Below are 25,093 nucleotides of genomic sequence, written 5' to 3'. Positions count from 1 at the left end.
AATCTAGGAATTACAACCTCTATCTGTAACTTTTTACTGTCTATTTAGATTTCATATTTTAAGAAATAACCTATAATATAAATGCTGCATCATAAAAGAACATTTATCTCATTCATACTTCATGTTACAGTTGACATATGTATTACATTTGTGCAGATAATTACAAACTCCACAATTCAACATTATAAACTTTGATGAAAGATGGTTGAGGCATTTTAAATGAAAGAAAGGGTAAAATGTTTGTTCTGAACCTGTATACTACTTTTGATGCTAACCAGTCTTTTCTTGAGACAAGAAGTCTCATTTGTTCTTATTTTCCTTCGGTATAGAGAGTTTCCTTACCCTTTAGGTCTGCTGGTGTCAAAATATCTATGATGTCTTTCATCTAAAAATGTCTATATTTAAATGTTTGCTGTTGGGAAATCATAACTGATGTAAACATAAGTTGCACAACGCTTAGGGCACCAGACATGATAAATATGGTGATATATACAAAATGGTTTCCTAATTTGTTGGCATCTTAAAAAAAAATCAATAGTGTGTATCAATCTGATAGACCTGGAATGGTTGTGTCTGCCGCTAAGGTCGCCTCTACAGGAATAAAGGTAGAGAGTCCCCACACTTTCTGTTTGGTTGGGACAGACAAGACTGAATGGATGGGAATGGAAGAAAACTAGAAATACTCATCAAACATAGAAAGATCATTTCTGCAACCCAGAAATAGCAGTGAGCAATGAAAAGTCAATTTTCCTTACAATATTAAATGAAATAAAAATAATACAGATCAAAATTACTAATCCTTATTCATAATTTCTTTCCTGAAGAGATAAGGGTCCATTTCCACTTATTTTGAATCTCTGCTGGCCTGTGCCTGCTTTGGGTAAAAGCTTTCAGAAGAGCCTCTACAGAAGTTATACTCAAGAAGAGGTCACTTCAGTGTTAGGGTCCTGAAATCCTGAGCTGTAATATCAAAGGTCTGTCCAGTTTGCTGGAAAGATGACTCCACTCGCAAAGAAAACAAAAGCAGCAATAACAAATGAAACTACACCAAACTAAACAGATTCTGAAGAGTGAAGAAAAGATGCCCCAAATAAAAGGACACTGCTAACAAATAGGAGAAAATGTTCACACACCACATGCCAGACAAAGGATACATAAAACATTCACAAACTTCAACAAAAACAATTCAAGCAATCCTATCAATGGGAAGACAAGTAGGACAGATACCTCTTAGTGATGTGACGTGGAGAAGATGGGCACACTTTATAAGGCTTGATGGGAAGAGGAGCAGGACAGACACTTCTCAATGATGACTAAAGCTTGATAAACAAGCATTTGAGAGAGTGCACATCATTACTGAGCATCAAGGAAATGCAAACCAAAACGATGAGCTGCCACCTTACATCAGTGAAAATGCCCAGCAGAAAGAAGACCGAAAACAGCTCGTGTTGGTGGAGATGTGGTGACAAAAGGATTCTCGTTCACTGCTGTTGGGATTGTAAAGGTTCAGCCTTTACAGAAGACAGAGACTTCTCAAATATCAAAAATCTTTTACTTGCTAGTATCTCTCAAGAAAAACTCTAAAGGTCCTCGTAATAGTTTTCACTTTTGGAAAAGAAATATTTCTAGATCTTTAATGCCACAGGGATAGAGTGGCCTTCTGATTTTACATTTTTCTCAACTATTAAAACTAAAAAATCAAAACCTGAAATCTTATGATTCCAGAAAAAATGGCCGACATTAGATCTGAACATGAAAAGTAATGAAAGAAAGCTACTATTTTCCAATACCACTCTGTGATAACTATTTACTAATACCACTGTAATTTTAGCACAAAATAAATTACAGAGAACATAATCATTTTTTGTACTTTGTTTTCAGAAGAACTATTTTTATTTCCAACAAATCCTTGTAAGGTGTGCCCACTATCTACATTTTATATATTAATAAAAACAGATGATAAATGGAGTCATGCAGTCCAAACTCAATGCACTAAAGGCACAGGCCAAGATGAATACCGGGACGTCTTTGATCTGAGCCTAAGACGTTTTGAAAGAACCTAATCTTAGAGCATAAACTGTATAATTATAGCTTCTCTTACTCATCAAATCTTAGCTCATCAAATCTGTGGGATAACACATTTCCTTTGGACAAAACCCATGAATGAAGGTATGTTGACCAGACTAGCCCATCTTCTAGCACCTTTTGCCAAGTTCCACAAACCCACCATCTTCCAGCTAATCTTCAGCAGATGATGGAGACCATTTGGCAGAACTTGCTCAATTTTTTTCCCCTCACTGAGTTCCATTCAAAGGGCTCAACTTTCTAACCACATTTAGATTCTGATCCTCTGCATGTTGGTGGACATGATATTCTTGCGTCTAGTTCTAAATTCCATGGCCTCTGCCTCCTCAGAAATGGCTATATCTGTCACCAACCCTTTCAACAGCTGTAGGGAATTAACATTCCTGGACATTCATCTCACTGAGGTGGGGTCCGCGCACACTCCCACTGGATCTGATTAGTCTCTGACTGCTTTGACCAACAACATATGGCAGAAGTGGCTCTTGGCCAGATTCCGGTCCTAGGTCTTAGGAGGCTGAAAGCTTCTTTTCTGTACCTCAGGGAGCCTTATCTCTAGCAGCTCTGGGCTACCTGGTTAAGAAAAAGTTCAACCCCAGGATGACTACACTAGAGAAGTACCAGTTGACAGTCCAGTCCCATCTGAGCTCGGCCTTCCAGTCATCCATGTGCTTCAGACATAATACCTTGGATCTTTCTGGTTGGACTGTCACTGAATATTAGCAAGAAATGTCAAGCAGGAAAAACTGCTGAGCCAAGCCCAGCCCAAAATGTGAAAGCATAAAAAAACCCTAGGTTAATACTGGTACTTTATAAATTTTAATTTGGAAATTTGCCAAGTTGAATTTTTTGTTTTGTTTTGGGGCAACACCTACAATGCTCAGGGGTTACTACTGGATTTGTATTCAGTAATCATTCCTACAGTGCTCTGGGGACCATATGGGATGTTACAGATTACACCAGCTGGCCATGTATAAAGAAAGAGCCTTACTATGTCTCTAGTTCCCACTAAGTTGAATGTCAAAAATTAAATACAACTGTTACAAAGTTCAACTTAAGTTGTTAATATTTAAAATACAATATAAATAAAACCATGTGTGTATCTTCAAGACTCCTCCCTTCCTTGAGGTTGGAGTGATAGTTCAGTGAGTAGGGTGCTTGCCTTGCATGCACTGGCCCAGGTTCAATATCCAGCATCCCATATGGCCCTCTGAACCCACCAGGAGTGATTCCTGAGCATAGAGCCAGGAGTTATCCCTAGAAACCACTCGATGTGACCCCCAAAGAAATACAACCAAAAACAAACAAGAAACCAACAGCAACAAAAAGACTTTTCTCTTTCAGCTTGTTTTCTCTTCAAATATAAAGATGAATATTCAAATCTGGCCTCGTCTCATCAAGATGTCTAATTTTTCTCTAACCCCCCCTTCACATGGCATACATCTTCTCCTTTTCATCTATCTCCCATATTTGTCATTTTTATCAACTTTTGGCAATAGGGAGCTTTCCCTTAAAAGTTCAAATGAAATTACTTTTGACAAGATCAGCAAGGTTCAGGTTTTGCTATACACAAATACTTTATTATTTGCTAATACCTTATTTGATCTCTGTGTCACTCTTTGAGACTCATCCCTTTAGAAGTTTCTCTATCCCCATCTCCCCCATACACTCCCTCAAGATTTTCTTCTTATCTTCCTCAAAACGTTTTCTTCTGATCTCTCTTCTGTTCCCTGTTGCCTAAATGTTGAGATTTCCTTTCGGGCAGTTTGATCCAATTGTATCTTCTCTACTTTTTTTCAGGTATTGCATCTAACCCTACAGTCACTGTGTCAGGTAGATGCTATGTTCTGATAGTTCTAAATCTAGATTAGATCTTTCTCTAGAATCTATGGGTAAACTCCTCCTCAGGCAGCTCCATCTAAACCTACAGATATTCAAATTCAACAAGAGCAGAAATATTTCCCACTACAAGATTATCATTTCATTCCACATCATAGGTAGTCCTGGTTCCACCACCTACTTGGAAATTATACTCAACTCCTGCTTCAACCATATTCTACCAATTCCACCTACTAAAATTATCTAGAGCAGGCTTATTTCTCGCCGTCCCATTAACACCTGTCACTGTCACTGTCCTCCCGTTGATCATCAATTTGCTCAAGCGGGCCCAGTAACGACTCCATTGGAGACTTTGTTGTTACTGTGTTTGGCATATTGAATACCGCAAGGGTAGCTTGCCAGGCTCTGCCGTGCGGGCGAGATACTCTCCCATGTCTCACAATTTCATTGCAGACTCCACTGGTCTCCAGGTTCAATTCACTCTCTTATTATCCTGCCCTGGTCTTCAGTTTAAAGTAAAATATGGTCCTATCACACCTTTGCTAAATCCTGCAGTGCTTCCCTAGAAATTCAGGCTGAATTTCAAATTACTTAACATAATATACCCTGTCCTTACCAACTATCTCCCATCTAAGAGCCAAGTTAATTATCTGCAGTTCCACAAGTTCACTGTTTTCTTGTGTTGTTTTTGTTTGTTTTGGGCCATACTTAGTGGTGCTCAGGGATCACTCCAGGTAGAGCTCAGCGGACCATATGTGGTACCATGGATTGAACCCAGACCAGCCATATGCAAGGTAACTACTCCACCTGTATTTTTCCAGGCCCTGTTTTCTTATGTTATCAGGCTTTGTACCTATTAGTCTCACCATATGAAATATAAATAGGTTCCCTGACTTCCAAATCAAATTAATTGTGACTTTTTTGTTTAAACTGCAATTTAGCTATCCAATGAAATTTCTCAGAAAACCTCCTATTCCCTCATTATGTCTTAAACAACTTTCCAGGTGGTACTGTGTTCTTCAGCACCATAAAATTTATCAAAAACGTATTTTTATTTAATATCATATTTATAAAGAGTCTGGGTATTAGAATAAGATTCTTGAAAACAAGGATTTCTTTCTTAGGTTTTCTTTGTATTCTGGTGCATTACAGACATACATAGTTCTTTTAATTAAATAAGTGAATGGCATATATTTAATTTCCATATTTCTAATTTCACATAAACCTTTAATAATATTTAAAAATGCTATGACATTAATGAAAGTAATTTCTTCCTGTAAAAGAATAATTCTAGAAAGGGGCTTGTATCAATATTCACCTCCTTTGCTTTTCCTTGCTTGAATGAAGAAGAGAAATCTTTTTGCTTTTCTCAAAATCTGATAGTGGAGCCTGTAATTCCAAACCAGTGCCAGTTTTTGGAGATTCAGAACTAGAATCAAGAGGGAAAATCACACAATAAAGAGATAGGCAATTCTAAGACTGCTCTAAGTACCAATATACTCATAAAAATATGCTTCTCAAAGTTTCTTGTACCAACAAAGGACTGGTATATATTTGTTAATTCATATGGCTTTATGATTTCAATTGAGGATGCTTTATTTCAAACAGTTTTTATCATATTGCCATAAACTCTATCACTGAAAAAAATCCCAAATATACAAATTCTGTTCATATCAATTGTGACAATTCCAAATCACATGATTCTATCTTATGGTGCATTATAACAGGAAAGATACAAAGGATTAAAAAGGCTAAGTTACACTATTCCATCTTGGTCAGCAGAGGGAAATTTCCAGTACTTAATAAAAAAAAATTTTCTGGCTCCAACATTTTTTATTTTTATTTTGTTTTGTTTGGGGGCCAAACCCAGTGATACTTAGAACTCTGCACTCAGGGATCATTCCTGATGGGGCTCAGGAGACTATGGGATGCTAGAGACTCAACCCAGGTCACCTGTGCACAAGGCAAGCATCCTACCTGCTGTACTATAGCTCTGGCTCCCTCTACCAATTAAAAAAAACTTCTATGCATATTTTGAATACTTAAAATAATATTTCCCGAAGAATCTTACAAAATAATAGTATTTCCTTATCCCATAAGCTATAATTTGATTTGAAGTTTTATTTTTACTTATAGTGGTAAAAACTACCACTTTGTTTTTGAAGACAACTAAATTTTAATCAGTAGATCTTTAAAAGCAGGTACAAATAATACCAAAAAATTTACAAAGCCTTCCAAACCCTATCTAACCTCTTATCCCACAGAAAACTTAATAAGTTTTTTTATGTTAAATGTTATATGAGGTCAAGGATGCAGGTATCTCCATACTGCTTCAATGAATGTATATTTGATTTAACCACATTTGTTAGTTGCCAAGTCTCTTTCTTGTTCAAAATTGTATATGGTCACATTTCCACAAACAGGTGATGGTTACAAGGTACAAATTCTGGAAGTGACAGACTCAAATTGTCACAGAGGTCCTCATTTAAATCTGTTTTTTCTATAATTTATTCTAAATTTCCTTAAATATCAGCCCAAATTGAAGGGAATAATTTATAGAAATGAAATTTTTCAAAACATATGATATAGTAATCAAAGGATATGACCTCTAGTTGTTCAAATGTCTATTTTGAATGCCAGTTCTAAAATCTCAGTGAAGTCAGAAGAAAAAATATCAGATGATCTTATCTGCCTCGGATATACAAAATAAACAGATACGGGAATGCCAGATATCAAGTGTGTGTAGGGGGTAGAGGGCACTTAGATGACCTTGACCCTGGATTCTAGAAATGAGGACAGGAAAGGAAATAAATCAGGAGCAAAGACGCGGCAGACAAGAGGCAACAGAGGCAGGAATCAGAGACCTTGGCCCCCCCATGGTGGTAGATGTATCTATCGAAATCACAGAGTCCTGCAAGTGTGATTCCTAAATAACAATAACCAAACTTAAAAATATGCCTGTTAAAGAGGTGTATGGGGAGGGGGTAAAGCTGGGGACACTGGTGGAGGGACCTGACACTGGAGTGGCTTGTTGCTGGGCAACGTTTGCATGAAGCTCAAACAAGAGTAATTTTCAAAACAACAGTGTTTCAAAGTAGACTACAGACCGAACATGACTGCCACTCAATGCCTCTTTTGCAAACCACAGCACCCAAAAGGAGAGAGAGAACAGAAGGGAATGCCCTGCCACAGAGGCAGAGTGGGATGGGGGGATGGGGGTGGGAGGGATGCTGGGACCCGTGGTGGTGGGAAATGGGCACTGGTGGAGGGATGGGTACTCAAACACTGTCTAATTGAAACCCAAGCACAAAAATTTGTAAGTCTACAACTGTACCTCATGGTGTTTCACTAATCACGGTCACAGTAACGGTCCTCCCGTTGTTCATCGATTTGCTCGAGCAGGCCCAGTAACGTCTCCATCGTGAGACTTCTTGTTACTGTGTTTGGCATATCGAGTACATCACGGGTAGCTTGCCAGGCTCTGCCGTGCGGGCAAGATACTCTCGGTAGCTTCCCGGGCTCTCCGAAAGGGGCAGAGGAATTTAACTCGGGTTGGCCATGTTGGCTGCATGCAAGGCAAACGCCCTACCGCTGTGCTATCGCTCAGCCCACAGCAGTAGGGCGTTTGCCTTGCAAGCGGCCAACATGGCCAACCCAAGTTTCACTAATAAAAATTTAAAAATAAAAAAAAATAAAAAATAAATGTTTCAATAAAAATTAATATAAAAAAATAAAATCTTCAAAAGACACTGTCCACTGTCACTGTCCTCCCATTGTTCATCGATTTCCTCAAGCGGGCCCAGTAACGTCTCCATTGTGAGACTTCTTGTTACTGTGTTTGGGATACTGAATACTCTCGGTAGCTTGCCAGGCTCTCCAAGAGGGGAGGAGGAATCGAACCTGGCTCGGCCAGGCTGGCTGTGCGCAAGGCAAATGCCCTACCACTGTGCTATCGCACCAGCGAAAAAATTAAAAAAATAAAAAATAAATGTTTCAATAAAAATATAATAAAATCTTCAAAAGAGACAAAAATATTTTATAAGGTATTATAAACAACTGTCAAGGAACCAGTTCACTGATTCAAAAACAGGCCTCAGGAGAAGCTTAGTGGCAACGGGTAAGAGCTGAAGTGTTGTTTAAATATTGGGAGATTATATAAAGGTTTCTGTTCAAAGAAAAACTCCAGTGTTTTTTTTTTAGTTTGGGGGTCACACTTGGTGGTGCTCAGAGCTTACTCATGACCCTTTACTCATATCACTCCTGGAAGGGTGCAGGAAGATACATGCAGTGCCACAGCCTGAATCCAGACTCAATTGTTTTTAAAAAGTTTGAATATATTATCTAGTTTTGATTAGCAGTAACCCAGACTCTAACGCATCCAGTGTTGGGGACTTTTATCTTGTAAGCTTACCTACTTCTCCATAGTACACTATGATTATTATTAAATTCTTCATAATAAGTTGAATGCTTCTATAATGTATTTCTGCTGTCCATACCCAGGATTTTGAAATGCAGAAAAAAAATTATATCCCTCTTCCATAAAGAAAACTTATTTTAAGTGTTCTATGCAATAAAGTGTTCATAATATTTACTATAATGTACTACCAAAAAATGCTATAATGAAAAAAAAACTAACCAAGTAAATAGATCAGTAGAAAAATGTCCCAGGTGGTCACTGCACGACTTCTGCAAGGGCAAACCAAGTTCTTCAAGGTTTAGAGAATTTTCATTCTTAACTGCAAGTTTTCAAATAGAGACCATTATCACTGGGAAGGATGACACTCATTCACATGGATTAGTCTTAATCAAGTCACACATATTAGTCAAAAGCAGTTGTCACTTTTTACTGAGTAGATTTTATAAAGCAGTACATATTTTTAAAAAGAAGATAATTTCAATCAGTGAAGCAGGAAACAGGCCACATTAGAAAGCAAAACTAAAATATTATTTTCCCAGGACATCCTCTTCCAGCCATATTTTAGTAACTTAAGAGATGGGTGTGCTGAAAACATATTCAATGGAGTTTCTTATTAAGTTCTATTAAGTTCTTATTTAAGGTAAATGTCAGTCAGTGATAGAGAGAGAAAATCTGAATCTTCAGTAGGCAGCTGTGATGTCAAAACATTGGCATCAAAACATGGGCTTGCTGGGCCTTTTTTTTTTTTTTTTTGGCAGCTGCTTAGCTGATGACTAGAAGCAAACAAGACTGTGACCAACAAGACAGGATGGGTCCTAGACAGGTGGCCATAACCACTGAGATCCAAACAAGAAGATGTAAAAAGGACTCTGGTCACCATGGCTAGTCATTTCCAGAAAAACTCTAAAAACCGCAGAGGCTGGGAGTCAATAAAATGTTTCAAAACAGACTCATGAATATTCCCTGAATATCTTAAAAGACTTTTAAGGGGAGATGGGCACCTTCCAGGGGTAGGGTGCAAACACTTTGTATGACACCATAAACATGAACACTATTGTAACCATGTTAAACTATAATAAAAACAAATATTGAAGGAGGTATGTACAGAACTACATGTGGAACGTGTTTGAAGAGGACACACATGACTTAGAAAAACCAGGAGTTGTTACTGACCAACAATGATTCCAGCAGAATTTAATTTAAAAATTGTAGCCTGTCCTTTCATAAGACATATTAAACTACTGTTAATTTGCTTACTTAGGTGCCAATGATATGAAAAAAACAATACAGGTGACGAGTTTAAAAATGTCAGGTCTAACTGAAGCACTGATACTAATAATCTAAGTCTAAAAATCTGAAATGGAAAGGAAAACCACTTTATTAATTTGAAGAAGTAAAATAATTTATAGGCAAGCACTTGGGAAAGCAGAAAGTACAAAAACGGGGTGGGGCACACCAAGTGCTGCTCAGAGCTCACTCCTGTCTCTGCACCCAGAAATCACTCCTGGCAGGACTTAGCAGGTGATATGGGAAGCCAGGAAGCTGAAGCCTGGTTGCTCGCAGGTAAGATAAGCACCCAACTCACTTCTTCCTTTCCAGCCTCTCAGTCCATTTTAATGACTAAGAAAAAAGGTAGACTACCAAAAGCAAAATCTCTGAATTTATCAGTGCATCGTACTCATCTCTGTGAGATATTTTATAAACCCTAACAAGTGAAAATTTCCCTTCAAAGATAGAGAACATGTTTTCCTTTGTTTTATTTATATTTACTTCTTTGGGCTATGATTAATACAGACATGTTCTTATTGTACACAGCATACACTATAATCTTTAGGAAGCAAAAAGAACAAATGTAAAACCAACTTAAAATTTTACAAATATAGCATGCTAAAAAGAATTTTAATTAAAATTTTCAAATCTTTGGAAATCTGTTTTCTACTCACCAGTATTTGAGAAATATGCTATCCAGTATTTCACCACAATATTTATTTTTTCCATGGTCATTGGTTCAGTTAAAGTAATATCAGCTCCATAACCTGAAACACAACCTAAGAATCTCTGTATTAAATATTGATCTTACTATTTCAACTTGGAAAAATGTAATCTAACCAGCAGGCACATACCTTTAAAATTTTCAGGGATTATAGAAACAAACAGCAATTGTGAATTTTTCATCTTGCCAAACCTGAAAGGAATAAAGTAAAAATGAAGAAAAATGTTCAATGGAAAAATTGCAATTTACCCATTCTGTTTTTTTAAGAACTATAGTATTTTCTTTATTTAGAATTTAAAATGGTGGCATTGGGCTTGAGTGATAGCACAGAGGGTAGGGCATTTGCCTTGCATGTGGATGACCCGGGTTCGATTCCCAGTATCCCATACGGTTCCCTAAGTACCACCAGGAGTAATTCCTGAGTGCATGAGCCAGGAGTAATGCCTATGCATCGCCAGGCATTACTAAATTTATGTGACCCAAAAAGCAAAAAATTAAAAAATTAAAATTAAATGGTGGGATAACATATAAATTTAGAGTAAACAGCATCTGAAATTAGTAAGTCAAAAGAGAACATTTATTCATACTTTTTTTTAAAGAGTTTAAATCTTATCCAAAGACTAGATATAGCCACCAATTTATAAGAAATTTAAGAGAGGACTATTTTAAACAACAGCATGAAAATTAAATCAGCAAAATCCAGAATACAGGAAATCCCATAAGAAAAATGACCCTTATTAAAAACACATGTATATAAAGACAATAACAGAGGGAAAATTAAACCCTGATTTCTATGACAACAACAACTTAGAAAGAAAATCATAAAATAAGCAGAATATTAGTTCCTTGGTTATTTTTAAAAGATACCATCTCTTATTTGGCACTCAACAAGGTTTCTACGACATGCTTTAAGCCCAACCACCAGTGAGCGGGAGGCAGAGAGGGCCAAGCCGAAACAAGCCTGCCTCAGACGGAGCTGGAGACGCACCATGGTGCACGGTGTCCATCATGCTCTCTGCTCTCCTTCACATGCCTCAGAATTCACAGAGCAATCTTGTGGCATTATTGTTCATTACATGTAAGAGTGAAGTAATTCTAAATTTCTAGTAATCTTATACATATAAGTATTGGAAATAGTTGCTTTTTTTTTTAAGGGACTTCTACAGCATTGTATTCCTGTAAACTGGACTTCAAAAAGAGCAGGTGAAAACTGCTTAAGAAAAAGAAGATTTTTTTTTTTTTTTGCTTTTTGGGTCACACCCAGCGATGCTCAGGGGTTACTCCTGGTTCTGCACTCAGGAATTACTCCTGGCGGTGCTCAGGGGACCATGTGGGATGCTGGGAATCAAACCCGGGTCAACCGCATGCAAGGCAAATGCCCTACCCGCTGTGCTATCACTCTAGCCCCAGAAAAAGATATTCTTAAGGTATTAGTATGCGGTGTATGTAAAATAAGAGAGAAAAAGATAACTGTTATAAGGTTATTGGTTTTCTGGGGAGGATAGCACTGTGGCACTGTCCTCCCATTGTTCATTGATTTGCTCGAGCGGGCCCAGTAACGTCTCCATTTGGCATATCGAATACGTCATGCATAGCTTGCCAGGCTTTGCTGTGCAGGTGAGATACTCTCGGTAGCTTGCCGGGCTGTCCGAGAGGGGCAGAGGAATCGAACTTGGGTCGGCCGGGTCAGCCTCTTGCAAGACAAACGCCTCACCTGCTGTGCTACGGCTGTGTGTAGAAAGCACAGCAGGCAGGGAGGACAGAGGCAGACAAATTGCTGTAGATAGTTAAAGAAGTGGGCAAATAAGTGTCCAGTGCTGTTGCAGAGAAGCCAAGGGACAGATGGGAGCAAATAGCTGGGTATCACCTGTTCTGGAGTCTCACAGTGTCCTCAGCAGAAATACCGAGAGGGTAACAAGAGCTAAGAGTGAGCTACAGGAAAGATGGGCTTGGGAGAAAGAAGCAAGACGAGCAATCAAGTACACTCCAGTGACACCCCAGATTAAGCCAAATGAAATACCTGAAATTTAACTGAAAAGGGGGAAATGGACACTAATAACCTGAGAAGTTATTATACTAATGATATAATATACTCAGAAGCTAATATACTCAGAAGTAACACAAGTCTTCGCATTTCAGAAAGACTCTTTGTGGCCTGCTGGCTTGGTGGAATGTAGCAAAGGGGACTGAGATCAAACTAGAATCATGCAGACAAGAGCTGACGTTCAAGAAAAGGAAACAGAGCACAGGACTTTCTTTAAAAAAAAAAAAATCAGAACTATGGACTAATTACTTCAAACAGGCAAGATGTTGCTAAACTGTGACGTCCACCCAGTTGGCGTCTAGTTAAACTTAATTCTGTTCAATGAATTCTGAGGAGTTTGGGCTGAAAGAGAAGAAAGGAAAGACAGTCTGGTTTCTAACAACCAAGCAGCTCAGGCAGAAACACTACCATCAAACAGGTAGAAAAGACGCTGACTGGATGGCTAAATGTGGTGGTAAATGCATGAGAATGAATCTGCTGAAAAACCTAGATAAGAGGATCTAGTGACTGAAAACTCCAGGCTACACGGAGTTGGAGAGGGTGACCTCCCCCGCATCTCCTGTCCCTTCCAGTTCCTGGCAGTCACAGCCAAGGACTGCCTCCAGGTGCCATTTAAGCGCATTACTGTCCATGATTCAGAGACTCACAAATGAATCTCAGATGAGAGCAGCACTCTGCAGAGATACCTCCAGATTCCAAATATTTAAAAATTTTAGAATTCCAGGAATGTGCAACCGCTTTTGCGGCCACACTACATTTCATACTATTCATAACAAGCAATAAAGGGTAAAGGCCCTCCCGTTGTTCATTGATTTGCTCGAGCGGGCCCAGTAACATCTCCATTGGAGATTTTTGTTGTTACTGTGTTTGGCATATCGAATACATCATGGGTGGCTTGCCAGACTCTGCCGTGCGGGCGAGATACTCTTGGTAGCTTGCCGGGCTCTCCGAGAGGGGCGGAGGAATCGAACTCGGCTCGGCCATGTTGGCTGCTTGTAAGGCGAACGCCCTACCCGCTGTGCTATTGCTCCAGCCCTAACAAGCAATACAAAATAAATTATTTAGTATCTGCCTGGACTGAGCGATAGCACAGCGGTAGGGCGTTTGCCTTGCACCCAGCCAACATGACTGACCCAAGTTCGATTCCTCCACCCCTCTTGGAGAGCCCGGCAAGCTACCGAGAGTATCTCGCCCGCACGGCAGAGCCTGGCAAGCTACCCATGATGTATTCGATATGCCAAACACAGTAACGAGTCTCACGATGGAGACGTTACTGGGCCAACACGAGCAAATCGATGAACAACGGGAGGACAGTGACAGTGACAGTATCTACCTATGGAGCAGGCTTGGGTGGTGGTGGGTTGGTGTTGAAATATTAAATGTAAACAAATATTGTGAACAGCTTTATGACAATAAATTTTCTTAAATGGAAAATAAATAAATGTGGTGGTAAGAAAAGCACATCAGTATAGTGGTGTGCTGTGGAGTGAGCAAGTGAAAAGTAGGCAACTGCCACACTGCAAGCATTTCATTCATATATACAGTTATATTGTTGTTGTTTGTTCAATTTCAGGGATTGAATCTGGGTTGGTCCATACACACCAAGTACCTTTACCCACTACAGATATGGGCCCCCACATATATATTTTTAAGTGATGAAAGAGTGCGGGATATAATGGAAGTATGGATAACAAGAGGAGGAAAGAAAGGTGGAAGAAAGTGAGTGGACAGGCCCACTGAAAGAAATATTTTTTTTTAAATTGAAAAATACTGTGGGGGCCAGAGTAATAATATAGCGGGTAGGTTACTTGCCCTTCCATGGACAAGTCAGGTTCAATACCTGGCACCATACAGAGTTTCCCAAGTACAACCAGAAGTGATCCCTGAGCATTGAGTCTGGAGGAATTACTAAGCACAGCCAGGTGTGACCCAAAAACAATCCCCGTTTAAAAAAAAGGGTGGATTCACAAAATGTAGTAAGTTAAAATACTCTAAACATTAGAGAAATTTTAAAAATCCTCTGATTTTACAAATAATTTTATTTTTTAAATGGCTTGAATTGATTTGTCAAAAATGGATAATATCTGAAAAACTGATCAGTATATCAGTATATCAAATTTCAACCTTTACCTCAGACAGAACTCAAATTACTGGATTTTTATCTTAAACACAAACTTAATTATCAATCCAAATACTTTGTCTTCTGGTGAACCCTAACTGTACAGGAATTCCAACAATCAATTTAAGCAGCTGTCTGATTTCCATGATCACAAAAAAGAAAGAAAGAAAAGAAGACAAAAAAAAAAGTCTCCCTTAGTTTTCCTTTGTGACACTAAGCGACACAAAAACAAAACCACCTCCTTTACTCAGTCCAATTAATACTTAACATACCAAAATCAAATTGCAGGTTTTAAGACCTTGAGTATCATCTCAATTGAAGTCTCTTCAGTTATAAAGCTTGACAATTCTCTGGAAACAGAGAAAAGATTTCTCCTCACATTTTACAGAAAACACTGAATGCACGTGTCCCTGAAAATACGAGTGTTCGGGGCCAGAGGAATAGTACAGCAGGTAGGGTGCTTGCCTTGTGTGTGGCCAACACAGGTTCGATCCCCAGCCCTCCCCTAAGTATTGCCAGGAGTGATCTGTAAGTGCAGAGCCAGGAGTGACCCCCGAGCACCACCAAGTGTGGCCCCAAAACAAAGCAATCAAAGAAAATATGAAGGTTCCCAACTTTACTCCACATAGGAGAGAGGAGACTCACCGCCCCCATCTGTCTCCTGTGCTCTCTGGAAGTGGAGGCAGCCAGAAGCTCGCTGTGGCTGCACCCCTCTCCAGCCCTGTCCCAGTCTGGAGTCTGGTCTCTAGTAGTTGGAACAAATATAGAAGTGCTTGGGGCTAAGCGCTATATTCTACTGACCTAAGAACCTTAGGAAAGCCCTGCCCTTAAAAAGCTATCGTCATCTAATTAGACAAATAAAGATTTGTGTAAAGGTAAAGGTAAAGGCCCTCCCATTGCTCATCGATTTGCTCGAGCGGGCCCAGTAACGTCTCCATTGGAGACTTTGTTGTTACTGTGTCTGGCATATCGAATACGTCATGGGGAGCTTGCCAGGCTCTGCCGTGCAGGCGAGATACTCTCGGTAGCTTGCCGGGCTCTCCGAGAGGGGCGGAGGAATCGAACTCGGCTCGGCCATGTTGGCTGCGTGCAAGGCAAACGCCCTACCACTGTGCTATCGCTCCAGCCCCTATAAAGCCAGGAGGAAACTTTTAAACTCACTTCTTTTCAAGACATAATAAACTTCACAGGTCAAGATCAGTGTTATTTTGGGGAATTGGTCTTCTTGAGGAAAATTATCCATTATGCTGTCTGTGGGTCAAAGGCAGTCAAACTTAACTTTGGGCAGTTTCTTTGAGATTTGTTTTAAAATATATTGTATTTCTGGTATACCTATTTAATTTAAAAGATCTTTTTAGTAAGAAAGTGGTGTTTGCCAGTAAACCCGAAAACACTATTTTACTTACTACTAGCAGGCAGTTGTGTTCTAACATACTAAAGTCCAAGAGTGTGTCCCAGTGACAGGGAAGGTTCCACATGCCCTGCTCCAACGACATTGCTTGTCAAAGGTGACCCTCTTAGGTCCGTCCACTACAGGCTACAGCACCAGAAGTGAAAAGGAATTTCCTATCACATCATCAAGTAATAGAATCATGTTTTCAGAAAACTGTTAACTGACAGGTACCAAGGGCCAAGTCCACACAAAATGACTAGCAAGATTGCCTGGGCAGCACTGTCAAATTCAGGAAGGTTTTAAATCGGGGTCTCTACTGGATAGCGTGTTCGATCTCTGTGGGTCATATGATTGGGTTTCCTAAGTATCAGGTTAACTGCTCAGAAAACTGAAACGGCATGAAAGAAACTGCAATCCAATCCATACATGATCTGCAGACTGTGTGGATGGAGCTGCATGCATGCTACATTCCTTTCCTGTGGTTCAATTTTCGGAACTCAAGAGAACCACAGAAGCTTAAAACCTCAGAGCCATTTTATGGGATGAAAAATAGCACAAATTCAGACAGAACGTACACGTTGATGAGTTTGAAACCTGTTTAATTTTCTGTCTCTACCTTTGGAAGACAGACTGGATAGGCTCGAGTTGCCAAACATCTGCCCTTTCCATGTGGTTCAATTTTGAGAAGGGATTTCAGCCAGGAGTCAAATATCCCTAGAATTCTGAAGCCAAGTGTATGAATTCTAAGACTATCTTAAAATATTTTACCACTGGGAGGATTTTAGTTCATCTGACTCAAAAATGTATTTTTAAAATAAAATCAAATGGGGAAGCATGCAAAGAATGTTAATCTGAAATTCAGATGTGCCATGATTCCTTAGATTGTCACTTGGGAAAGTACCAATATTTTTATAAATAATTAAAAATGATCAATGATAGTCTCTAAGCTAAAAATTGTATTTCTTCTATAAGAGTAAGTGTAAGAAAACTTTTAAAGAAACTGCTTATAAATTTTAAAATCACCCTGGTAAGTTAATAGGCTCTATTTCTTATTTTCACTAAAAATCAATGTCTTATAAGCATATAAATTTGTGACCCACCTCTAATACTGAAGATAAATGTGGATGTTTCTGATCATAGAGTTACTGATCATAGAGTACACAGAGAAAAATACAAGGTAAATGGTTATAAATGGTTATATATTTTCTTGGATATTTCCAGGTTTTGAAATATTATATAACAACAATGATCTAAGGGGAAAATATAAAATAGAGCAGAAGAAAAGGTAAACAAATACTCTTAATTTTAGTAAATTATAAGTTAGTCCAAATTCAAAAGAATAGTCCTAAATGAAGGCTTCAATGCCTTATAAATGAGGCCATTCATTCACAAGGTAAATACTCTACGAAAAACTATGAGTTTGAAATAAAAACATGCTTTTCAAATATTTAAACAAGTTTGTGACAGTAATCTATATCATGTTCTCATAACAGTTCTGAGAGCAAGAAAGGATCACAAAAGGCAAAACTCTCACAAAGAAAACTATCCATTCTTCAGAGAGAAACACAAAAGCTAGTTTTCATTCTCTGTCCCTGGTCAGTATTTCTCGCTCACATTCATAGCAAGAGTTTACCACCTGCTGTCAGCCAAGACCTAGATTGGGTATTGGGAATATCATAATAACAGATGAGAAAAACAAAACCAGGTGTTCCAAAAGCTATTTTTCTTTCTCGCAAGAATTTTTACAACAAAATTAAGAACTACCATATGCACAGCTATACATTTAGTGCCTTTATGTACTTTTTTTGCCTGATAAGAAATCTTAAATTATGTCATTTGCTTAAAGAAGGGGGCAGGGAGGAGAATTCTCACATGGACAGGAAGCCCTCTCCTTAAACCTCCTTTTAACAACTGAAAAAACTCCTCCTCTTCCATTATTCTTAGAGTTCAAAATGTAATTTCAATAATGATCAAGTAAAATCTTTTGGATAGGTACACAGGGATCCTACCCATAGAATGGAGAGCTTTCCCCTTTTGGAAAACAGTATGGACAATTCTCAAAAAATTAGAAATTGAGCTCCCATTTGATCCAGCAATACCACTCCTGGGAATATATCCCAGAGAGGCAAACAGGTATAGTCGAAGTGACATCTGCACTTGTTTGTTCATTGCAGCACTGTTTACAAAAGCCGGGATCTGGAAAAAAAAAAACTTGAGTGCCTGAGAACAGAAAACTGGTTAAAGAAACTTTGGTACATCTACACAATGGAGTACTATGTAGCTGTTAGAAAAGATGAAGTCATGAAATTTACATACAAGTGGTACAACATGGAAAGTATCATGCTAAGTGAAATGAGTCAGAAAGAGAGGGATAGACACAGAAAGATTGCATTCATCTGGGGGATATAAAGTAACAAAATATGAGATTAATACCCAAGAATAGCTGAGATCAGCACCAGGAGGATTACTCCATAGTTTAGAGGCCAGCCAAGCATTCTAGGGGAAAGGGCAGCTCAGATAGAGAAGGGAGCACTAAATAAAGGGTGTTTGGAGGATCCTCCCAGGAGGGGAGATGCATGTTGAAAGTAGACTTTGGACTGAACATGATTGCCACTCAATGCCTCTTTTGCAGACCACAACACCCAAAAGGAGAGAGAGAACAAAAGGGAATGCTCCTTAGTTTAAGATAGTCCCATTTATCTATCTCTGTTTTCACTTGCTCGGCCAGTGGCGTGGCATCTTTGAAGATACCATTAGCTTCAATGTCATGGAGGGTTTTGCCAACTTTATCTTCAATGTACCTTATGGTTTCTGGTCTGATGTTGAGGTCTTTAATCCATTTTGATCTTACTTTTGTACATGGTGTTAGGCAGAGTTCTGAGCCTATTTTTTTGCATGTAGCCGTCCAGTGATGCCAACACAATTTATTAAAGAGGCTTTCCTTACTCCACTTTACATTACTTGCACCTTTATCAAAGATTAGATGAGCATATGATTGAGGAGAGATGTCAGTGTATTCAACCCTGTTCCATTGGTCTGCAGTTCTGCCTTTGTTCCAGTACCATGCTGTTTTAATTATTACTGCTTTGTAGTACAGTTTGAAGTTCGGGAGGTTGATTCCTCCCATTTTCTTTTTCCCAAGAATTGCTTTAGCTATTCGTGGGGGCTTATTGTTCCATATAAATTTCAAGAGTGTTTGCTCCATTTCTTTGAAGAATGTCATGGGTATCCTTATAGGGATTGCATTGAATTTATACAATGCTTTCGGTAGTAGTGACCAAAATACAAAGACAGTCTACAGAATGGGAAAGGATATTCACCGAATACACATCTGACAAGGGGTTGATATCCAGGATATACAAAATACTGGTTAAACTCCACAAGAAGAAAACATCCAACCCCATCCAAAAATGGGGCAATGAAATGAACAGAAACTTTCTCAAAGAAGAAATCCGAATGGCAAAAAAGCACATGAGAAAATGCTCTTCATCATTAATCATCAGGGAGATGCAGATCAAAACCACAATGAGATACCATCTCACACCTCAGAGACTGGCCCACATTCAAAAGAACAAAAGCAACCGATGCTGGCGTGGATGTGGCGAGAAAGGGACACTCCTTCACTGTTGGTGGGAATGTCCACTGGTTCAGCCCTTCTGGAAAACAGTATGGACGATTCTCAAAAAATTAGAAATTGAGCTCCCATTTGACCCAGCAATACCACTCCTGGGAATATATCCCAGAGAGGCAAAAATGTATAGTCGAAGTGACATCTGCACTTGTTTGTTCATTGCAGCACTCTTTACAATAGCCAGAAACTGGAAGAAACCTGAATGCCCAAGAACAGATGACTGGTTAAAGAAACTTTGGTACATCTACACAATGGAGTACTATGTAGCTCTTAGAAAAGATGAAGTCATGAAATTTACATACAAGTGGTACAATATGGAAAGTATCATGCTAAGCGAAATGAGTCAGAAAAAGAGGGATAGACATAGAAAGATTGCATTCATCTGGGGGATATAAAGTAACAAAGTATGAGATTAATACCCAAGAATAGCTGAGATCAGCACCAGGAGGATTACTCCATAACTTAGAGGCCAGCCGGGTATCCTAGAGGAAAGGGCTATTCAGATAGAGAAGGGAGCACCAAATAAAGGATGTTTGGAGGATCCTCCCAGGAGGGGAGATGCATGTCGAAAGTAGACTATGGACTGAACATGTTTGCCACTCAATGCCTCTTTTGCAGACCACAACACCCAAAAGGAGAGAGAGAACACAGGGGATTGCCCTGCCACAGAGACGGGGGGATGGGGGGATGGGGGTGGGAGGGATATTATCCATGGTGGTGGAAAATGGGCACTGGTGGAGGGATGGGTATCTGATCATTGTATAATTGAAACCAAAGCACAAAAAATTGTAAATCTACAACTTTAAAAAAAAAAAAATAAAATAAAGGGGAAAAAAAAAAAAGGGAATGCTCTGCCACAGAGGCAGGGTGGGATGGGGGAGATGAGGGTGGGAGGGATTATTATCCATGGTGGTGGAAAATGGGCACTGGTGGAGGGATGGGTATTTGATCATTGTATGATTGAAACCCAAGCACAAAAATTTGTAAATCTACAACTGTACCTCATGGTGTTTCACTAATAAAAATTAAAATAAATAAATAAAACTAATGGAAAACAGGCCAAAAAAAAAAGAAAAAGAACGGAGAGCTTTCAGCCTCACTGATTCTGTCCAGTGCTGTATGTTCAGTTTACACCGAGTCTGATCTATGATGAATCACAGAGATGAGAGGTGGCAACTCTAACACAGAAGCCAAATAGTTAGAGACCCTCAGAAAAAGGAAAAGCAGAAGAAAGAGATCTAGTCCAAGTTTTGTGAAAATAAATTTTACGATCCCAAGTGAGACAGGTAATTTCACTGCTTCTCCTGACTCTATGCTCAGGGATCACTCCTGGAAGTGCTCAGGGGACCACACGTGGTGCCAGGGAAACCACCTCGGGTTGTACACATGCAAGGCAAAGGCCTTAACTACTGTCCTCTCAGGCCCACCACTCCAACTTCTCTCTGCTCCTAATAAAATGCACTTGTTCATTTTGAATCAATGATCACCATATCATCTCTAAACTTTCTCTTATGGTCCATGCTGAGACCACTCTCCACACGCATGAAGGTACCGGTAGAGGAACAAAGGCATGCGGGTCCCAGGGCTGAGATCTCCAAGTCTGCTCGGATCGGGGCTGAGCATCCTCCACCCAGATCCTCCACCTTCCAGTAGGCAGGGGTCACACCCACCAACTGGCTCCCTGGCGCCGTGTAATCCCATCAACGACCAAGACCCAGAGACTATAAAACCCAGCTCCCGGAAGCGCATGGCCGCATTCGTGGCTCAGAGACATCTTATTATCTCATTCTTATTTTGTACAACCTGGCAGGCTACCGAATGTAACCTGCCCACACGGGAGAGTCTGGCAAACTCCCCGTGGCTTACCCAATATGCCAAATACCAGTAACAATGATGGGTCTCATTCTCCTAACCCTGAAAGAGCCTTGAATATGGCAATTGAATATGGCACTTGAATATTCAAGTGGTTCAATATCCCAAGCAGGCAAACTAGAAGAGCCTAACTCTACCCCACTAAACTCCACTCTCTGGAGCTGAGTGGGTCAAACAACACAGAAACTTCCGCAGATCTACCAGATGAAGCAAGAGCAAGAGGGGTGGTGCTGATGAGACAAAATGGACACAGAGGCCTCCTGGTTCTTTCATATGAGGACGTATTCTGTAAGAGACACCTTCAGTCCACAGCTAACATAACAGAGCAAACTGTGTTCACCTGCTTTAGTACCTATAGTAATAGTTAATGAACTCTGAAAAGTGTGCCATTTTAATGACATACTTATTAAAAAGGAATACCCAGGGAAAGAAGGTGTCATATTGCAAATAAATTCCCATGACCAATTAGTTCTTACATTGGCACGCATCCCTATTTTTAAGTTAAAAATAGTCATAGTATATTAGACTGCTGACAAAAACAACAAGATTCTACTCGTGAAAATGTACCTCCTTTTGAAAAATATAGGAAAAGTTATACCCTCTTTGAAGGGTATTTATAGAACTAGGCAGTAGCAACAACTTTCCTGAAGACAAGGCTTTAGTAAAGATTTTAGAGATTTACCGAATTAAGTCAACAGCTTCCAGTTCCTCGGCCATTGGTAAAGATGTCATCTTCAGGAAAACAACATTGAAAGTCCTGTTATCCCAGAGTGCTGCTACCTTTTTCACCTCACTGATGGTGATGGAGACTTTGGCTATACCCAAGAACGCTTCCTGGACAACATCAGCAAGGTACTGCATGGTGACATCGCCAGCTAGTAAGAGGTCAATCTGTACCTGGAAAAAAAAAGGGGGGGGGGGGGAAGCAGCACATATTTAATAATGTGTGAGCAGAGTATATGCTATGCATGAAAGGAATAAAGATTACAAACAACAGGATGGTTTACAACAACAGGATGGTTTACAATATAATATTCCTCCATCTCTCTCGGAAAGCCCAGGAAGCTACTGAGTATCCCGACCGCATGGCAAAGCCTGACAAGCTACCCATGATGTATCCGATATGCCAAAAACAGTAACAACAAGTCTCACAATGGAGACATTACTAGTGCCCGCTCGAGAAAATCGATGAACAAAAGGAGGACAGTGCTACAGTGCAGTCCATTTTAAGTTCCTCAGAGGCAGAAACTTAATTCTCTGTTCTTAATACCGAGGGTGGGCTGGAGCAATAGCACAGCGGTAGGGTGTTTGCCTTGCACGCAGCCAACATGACCGACCTGAGTTCGATTCCTCCACCCCTCTCGGAGAGCCCGGCAAGCTACCGAGAGGATCTCACCCGCACGGCAGAGCCTGGCAAGCTACCTGTGATGTATTCGATATGCCAAACACAGTAACAACAAAGTCTCCAATGGAGACGTTACTGGGCCCACTCGAGCAAATCGATGAACAATGGGAGGACAGTGAGTGACAGTTTTAATACCTAGGGTAGTAAACAGAGTTGAAGGTCAAGCTATTTTTTCAAACTTTTGCCTACAAACTCAGCCATAGTTCTCCTGCACATTTCTTTCTTGTCCTATGAAAAACAGAACTGTTTAAATTTTTTTGTGTGACTAGATAGTCAAAAACCATGACCCACTTTCCCAATCATACATCATGCTGGAAAATCTATTTACTCAGAACAAAACTGTTAACTCTCCCACATCAAAACATTAATTTTGATGAAACACATTCCATTCAATAAAATAATGAAAGACTTAAATTCCTAAATCTGAACACTGAATTTCCTTTCTTTGAATGGATCATACATGCTATTCAAACAAACCACAGCATTAAAGTCAAAAAAGGCTCTCTGTTTCCATTTGGGCATACTTTCAAGCACAATCAATTAGGAAAATAAAACTTCTATCTTCACCTTTTATTTCTCTATATTTTACTCCCTACTGCTATTAAACACAATCCACTGAAAATGTCAGAGAATGGGGATGCTTGCATTTATAGAAACACTCAGTAGACAGGTGGAAATGCCAGGTCACAAGAAAAGTCAACATAAGAAAATAAACTCTGGATTTTACTGGAGTTGAAACCAAAAGACATAGCGAGAGGAGTTGAAAATGCCTTTATAAAGAGAATGCTGCAGTCAGACAGCCACTACACAGGGTGGGATGCAGACACAGATGTCCACCGGGAGCTTCCCTCCCCTTCAGCCTGGTTCTCTAGGGTTTCTGGAAGGACCAGGTGTGATGCAAAGAAATGGGGCAAGTTTGAAATAAGTTATGAGCCAGGGACATAGCTCAAAGGGCTAAGAGCATGCTCTGCACTGGGGAGTCCCAAATTTGATCTCAGCGTTCTCTTTTTGTTTGTTTGGAGGCTATTCTGGTGATGCTCAAGGGTTACTCCTGGCCCTGCACTCAGTAATCATTCTTGGTAATGCTCCAGGAACCATAAGGGATGCCCAGGACTAAATCTGGGTTGGCCATGTGCAAGGCAAGTGCCTTCAGCTCTACAGCCAATTCTCTAGCCCATATAGAATATTGTCTTTTCAAAGTAAGCTGCTTTTCTCCATTAATAAGTCAATAATTTCTCAGAAACTTCATCCTACTAGGGATATTTCTTTTTAATTCTCCAGGCAATTACTTTTATCCCCTTAAAAAACACATTCATTGGGGCCAGAGCACAGTGGGGAGGGCATCTTCCCTTTACAATCTTTACAACACCTTTACAATATAAACAGATGAAGATAAATCCTTCAGACAATGCAGCAAAAACAAGTGCTTACTTTTGTTTTTCAACTCAGATACTGCTAAACTGCTATCTCCCAAAGACAAAAATATACATCTCAAATAAGGTCCATTTCCCCAAATCTTTTAACTAATTGTTCATGCTTTTTCCGCCAAAATTGTGTGTGTGTGTGTGTGTGTGTGTGTGTGTGTGTGTGTGTGTGTGTTTGGGGGTGGGGGGAGGGAAGGGAAACTATCACAATTTTCCTTTTCTTTTTTCTAATTAATAGTGAGATTGAATATCATCATCTGCCTTGCACAGTCAACCCAGGTTTGATCCCCAGCATCCCCAAGTACCTCTAGGAGTAATTCCTGAGTGCAGAATCAGGAGGAATCCCTGAGTACTGCCAGGTTTGGCCCCCAAACAAAAACTAAACAAAACACAAAACACATTTTCCATTATTCATTGGGATCCAGAGTGGAAGGAGAACAAGTGATCATTTGAAATCTTAGTTCAGTCTTGCTCAATTATGGTAAGTGAACCATTCTCTGACGCTAGGTTTGATGTTATAACAACACCTTTACAACATAGCAACACCTTTACTATATAAACAGATAAGGATAAATCCTTCAGGCAATGCAGCAAAAACAAGTGCTTACTTTCGTTTTTCAACTTAGATACTGCTAAACTGCTATCCCCCAAAGACAAAAATAAACTTCTCAAACAAGGTCCATTTCCCCAAATCTTTAGACTAATTGTTCATGTTTTTCCCCCAAATTGTGTGTGTGTGTGTTGAGGGGGGGGGAGGAGACCATCAAAATTTTCCTTTTCTTTTTTCTAACTGAGATTGAATATCATCATTTTAGTGGCAATTTCCATTCTTACCCACAGCATACACTATCACAATTGCCTTTTAACTTTGTTC

General features: G+C 39.6%; 1 protein-coding gene across 1 annotated transcript in view; it reads right to left on the bottom strand.

Annotated features, from left to right (window-relative positions):
- Positions 1–25,093, bottom strand: part of SOHLH2 (spermatogenesis and oogenesis specific basic helix-loop-helix 2) — a 50,120-nt gene that overhangs the window by 12,914 nt on the left and 12,113 nt on the right. The window contains exons 2-6 of the mRNA XM_056109814.1: positions 22,073–22,287; positions 10,462–10,523; positions 10,282–10,386; positions 8,558–8,657; positions 5,240–5,350 (exon numbers count right to left, since the gene is read on the bottom strand). Of these exons, the coding sequence (XP_055965789.1) occupies positions 5,240–5,350; positions 8,558–8,657; positions 10,282–10,386; positions 10,462–10,523; positions 22,073–22,287 (593 nt within the window). The remainder of the gene's footprint in view (positions 1–5,239; positions 5,351–8,557; positions 8,658–10,281; positions 10,387–10,461; positions 10,524–22,072; positions 22,288–25,093) is intronic.

Source organism: Sorex fumeus, unplaced genomic scaffold (assembly GCF_029834395.1).
Source record: "Sorex fumeus unplaced genomic scaffold, SorFum_2.1 ptg000008l, whole genome shotgun sequence".
NCBI classification, from domain to species: Eukaryota; Metazoa; Chordata; class Mammalia; order Eulipotyphla; family Soricidae; genus Sorex; species Sorex fumeus.
Note: the sequence above shows the minus strand (reverse complement) of the source record. Positions and strands in the feature narration are given on the sequence as shown.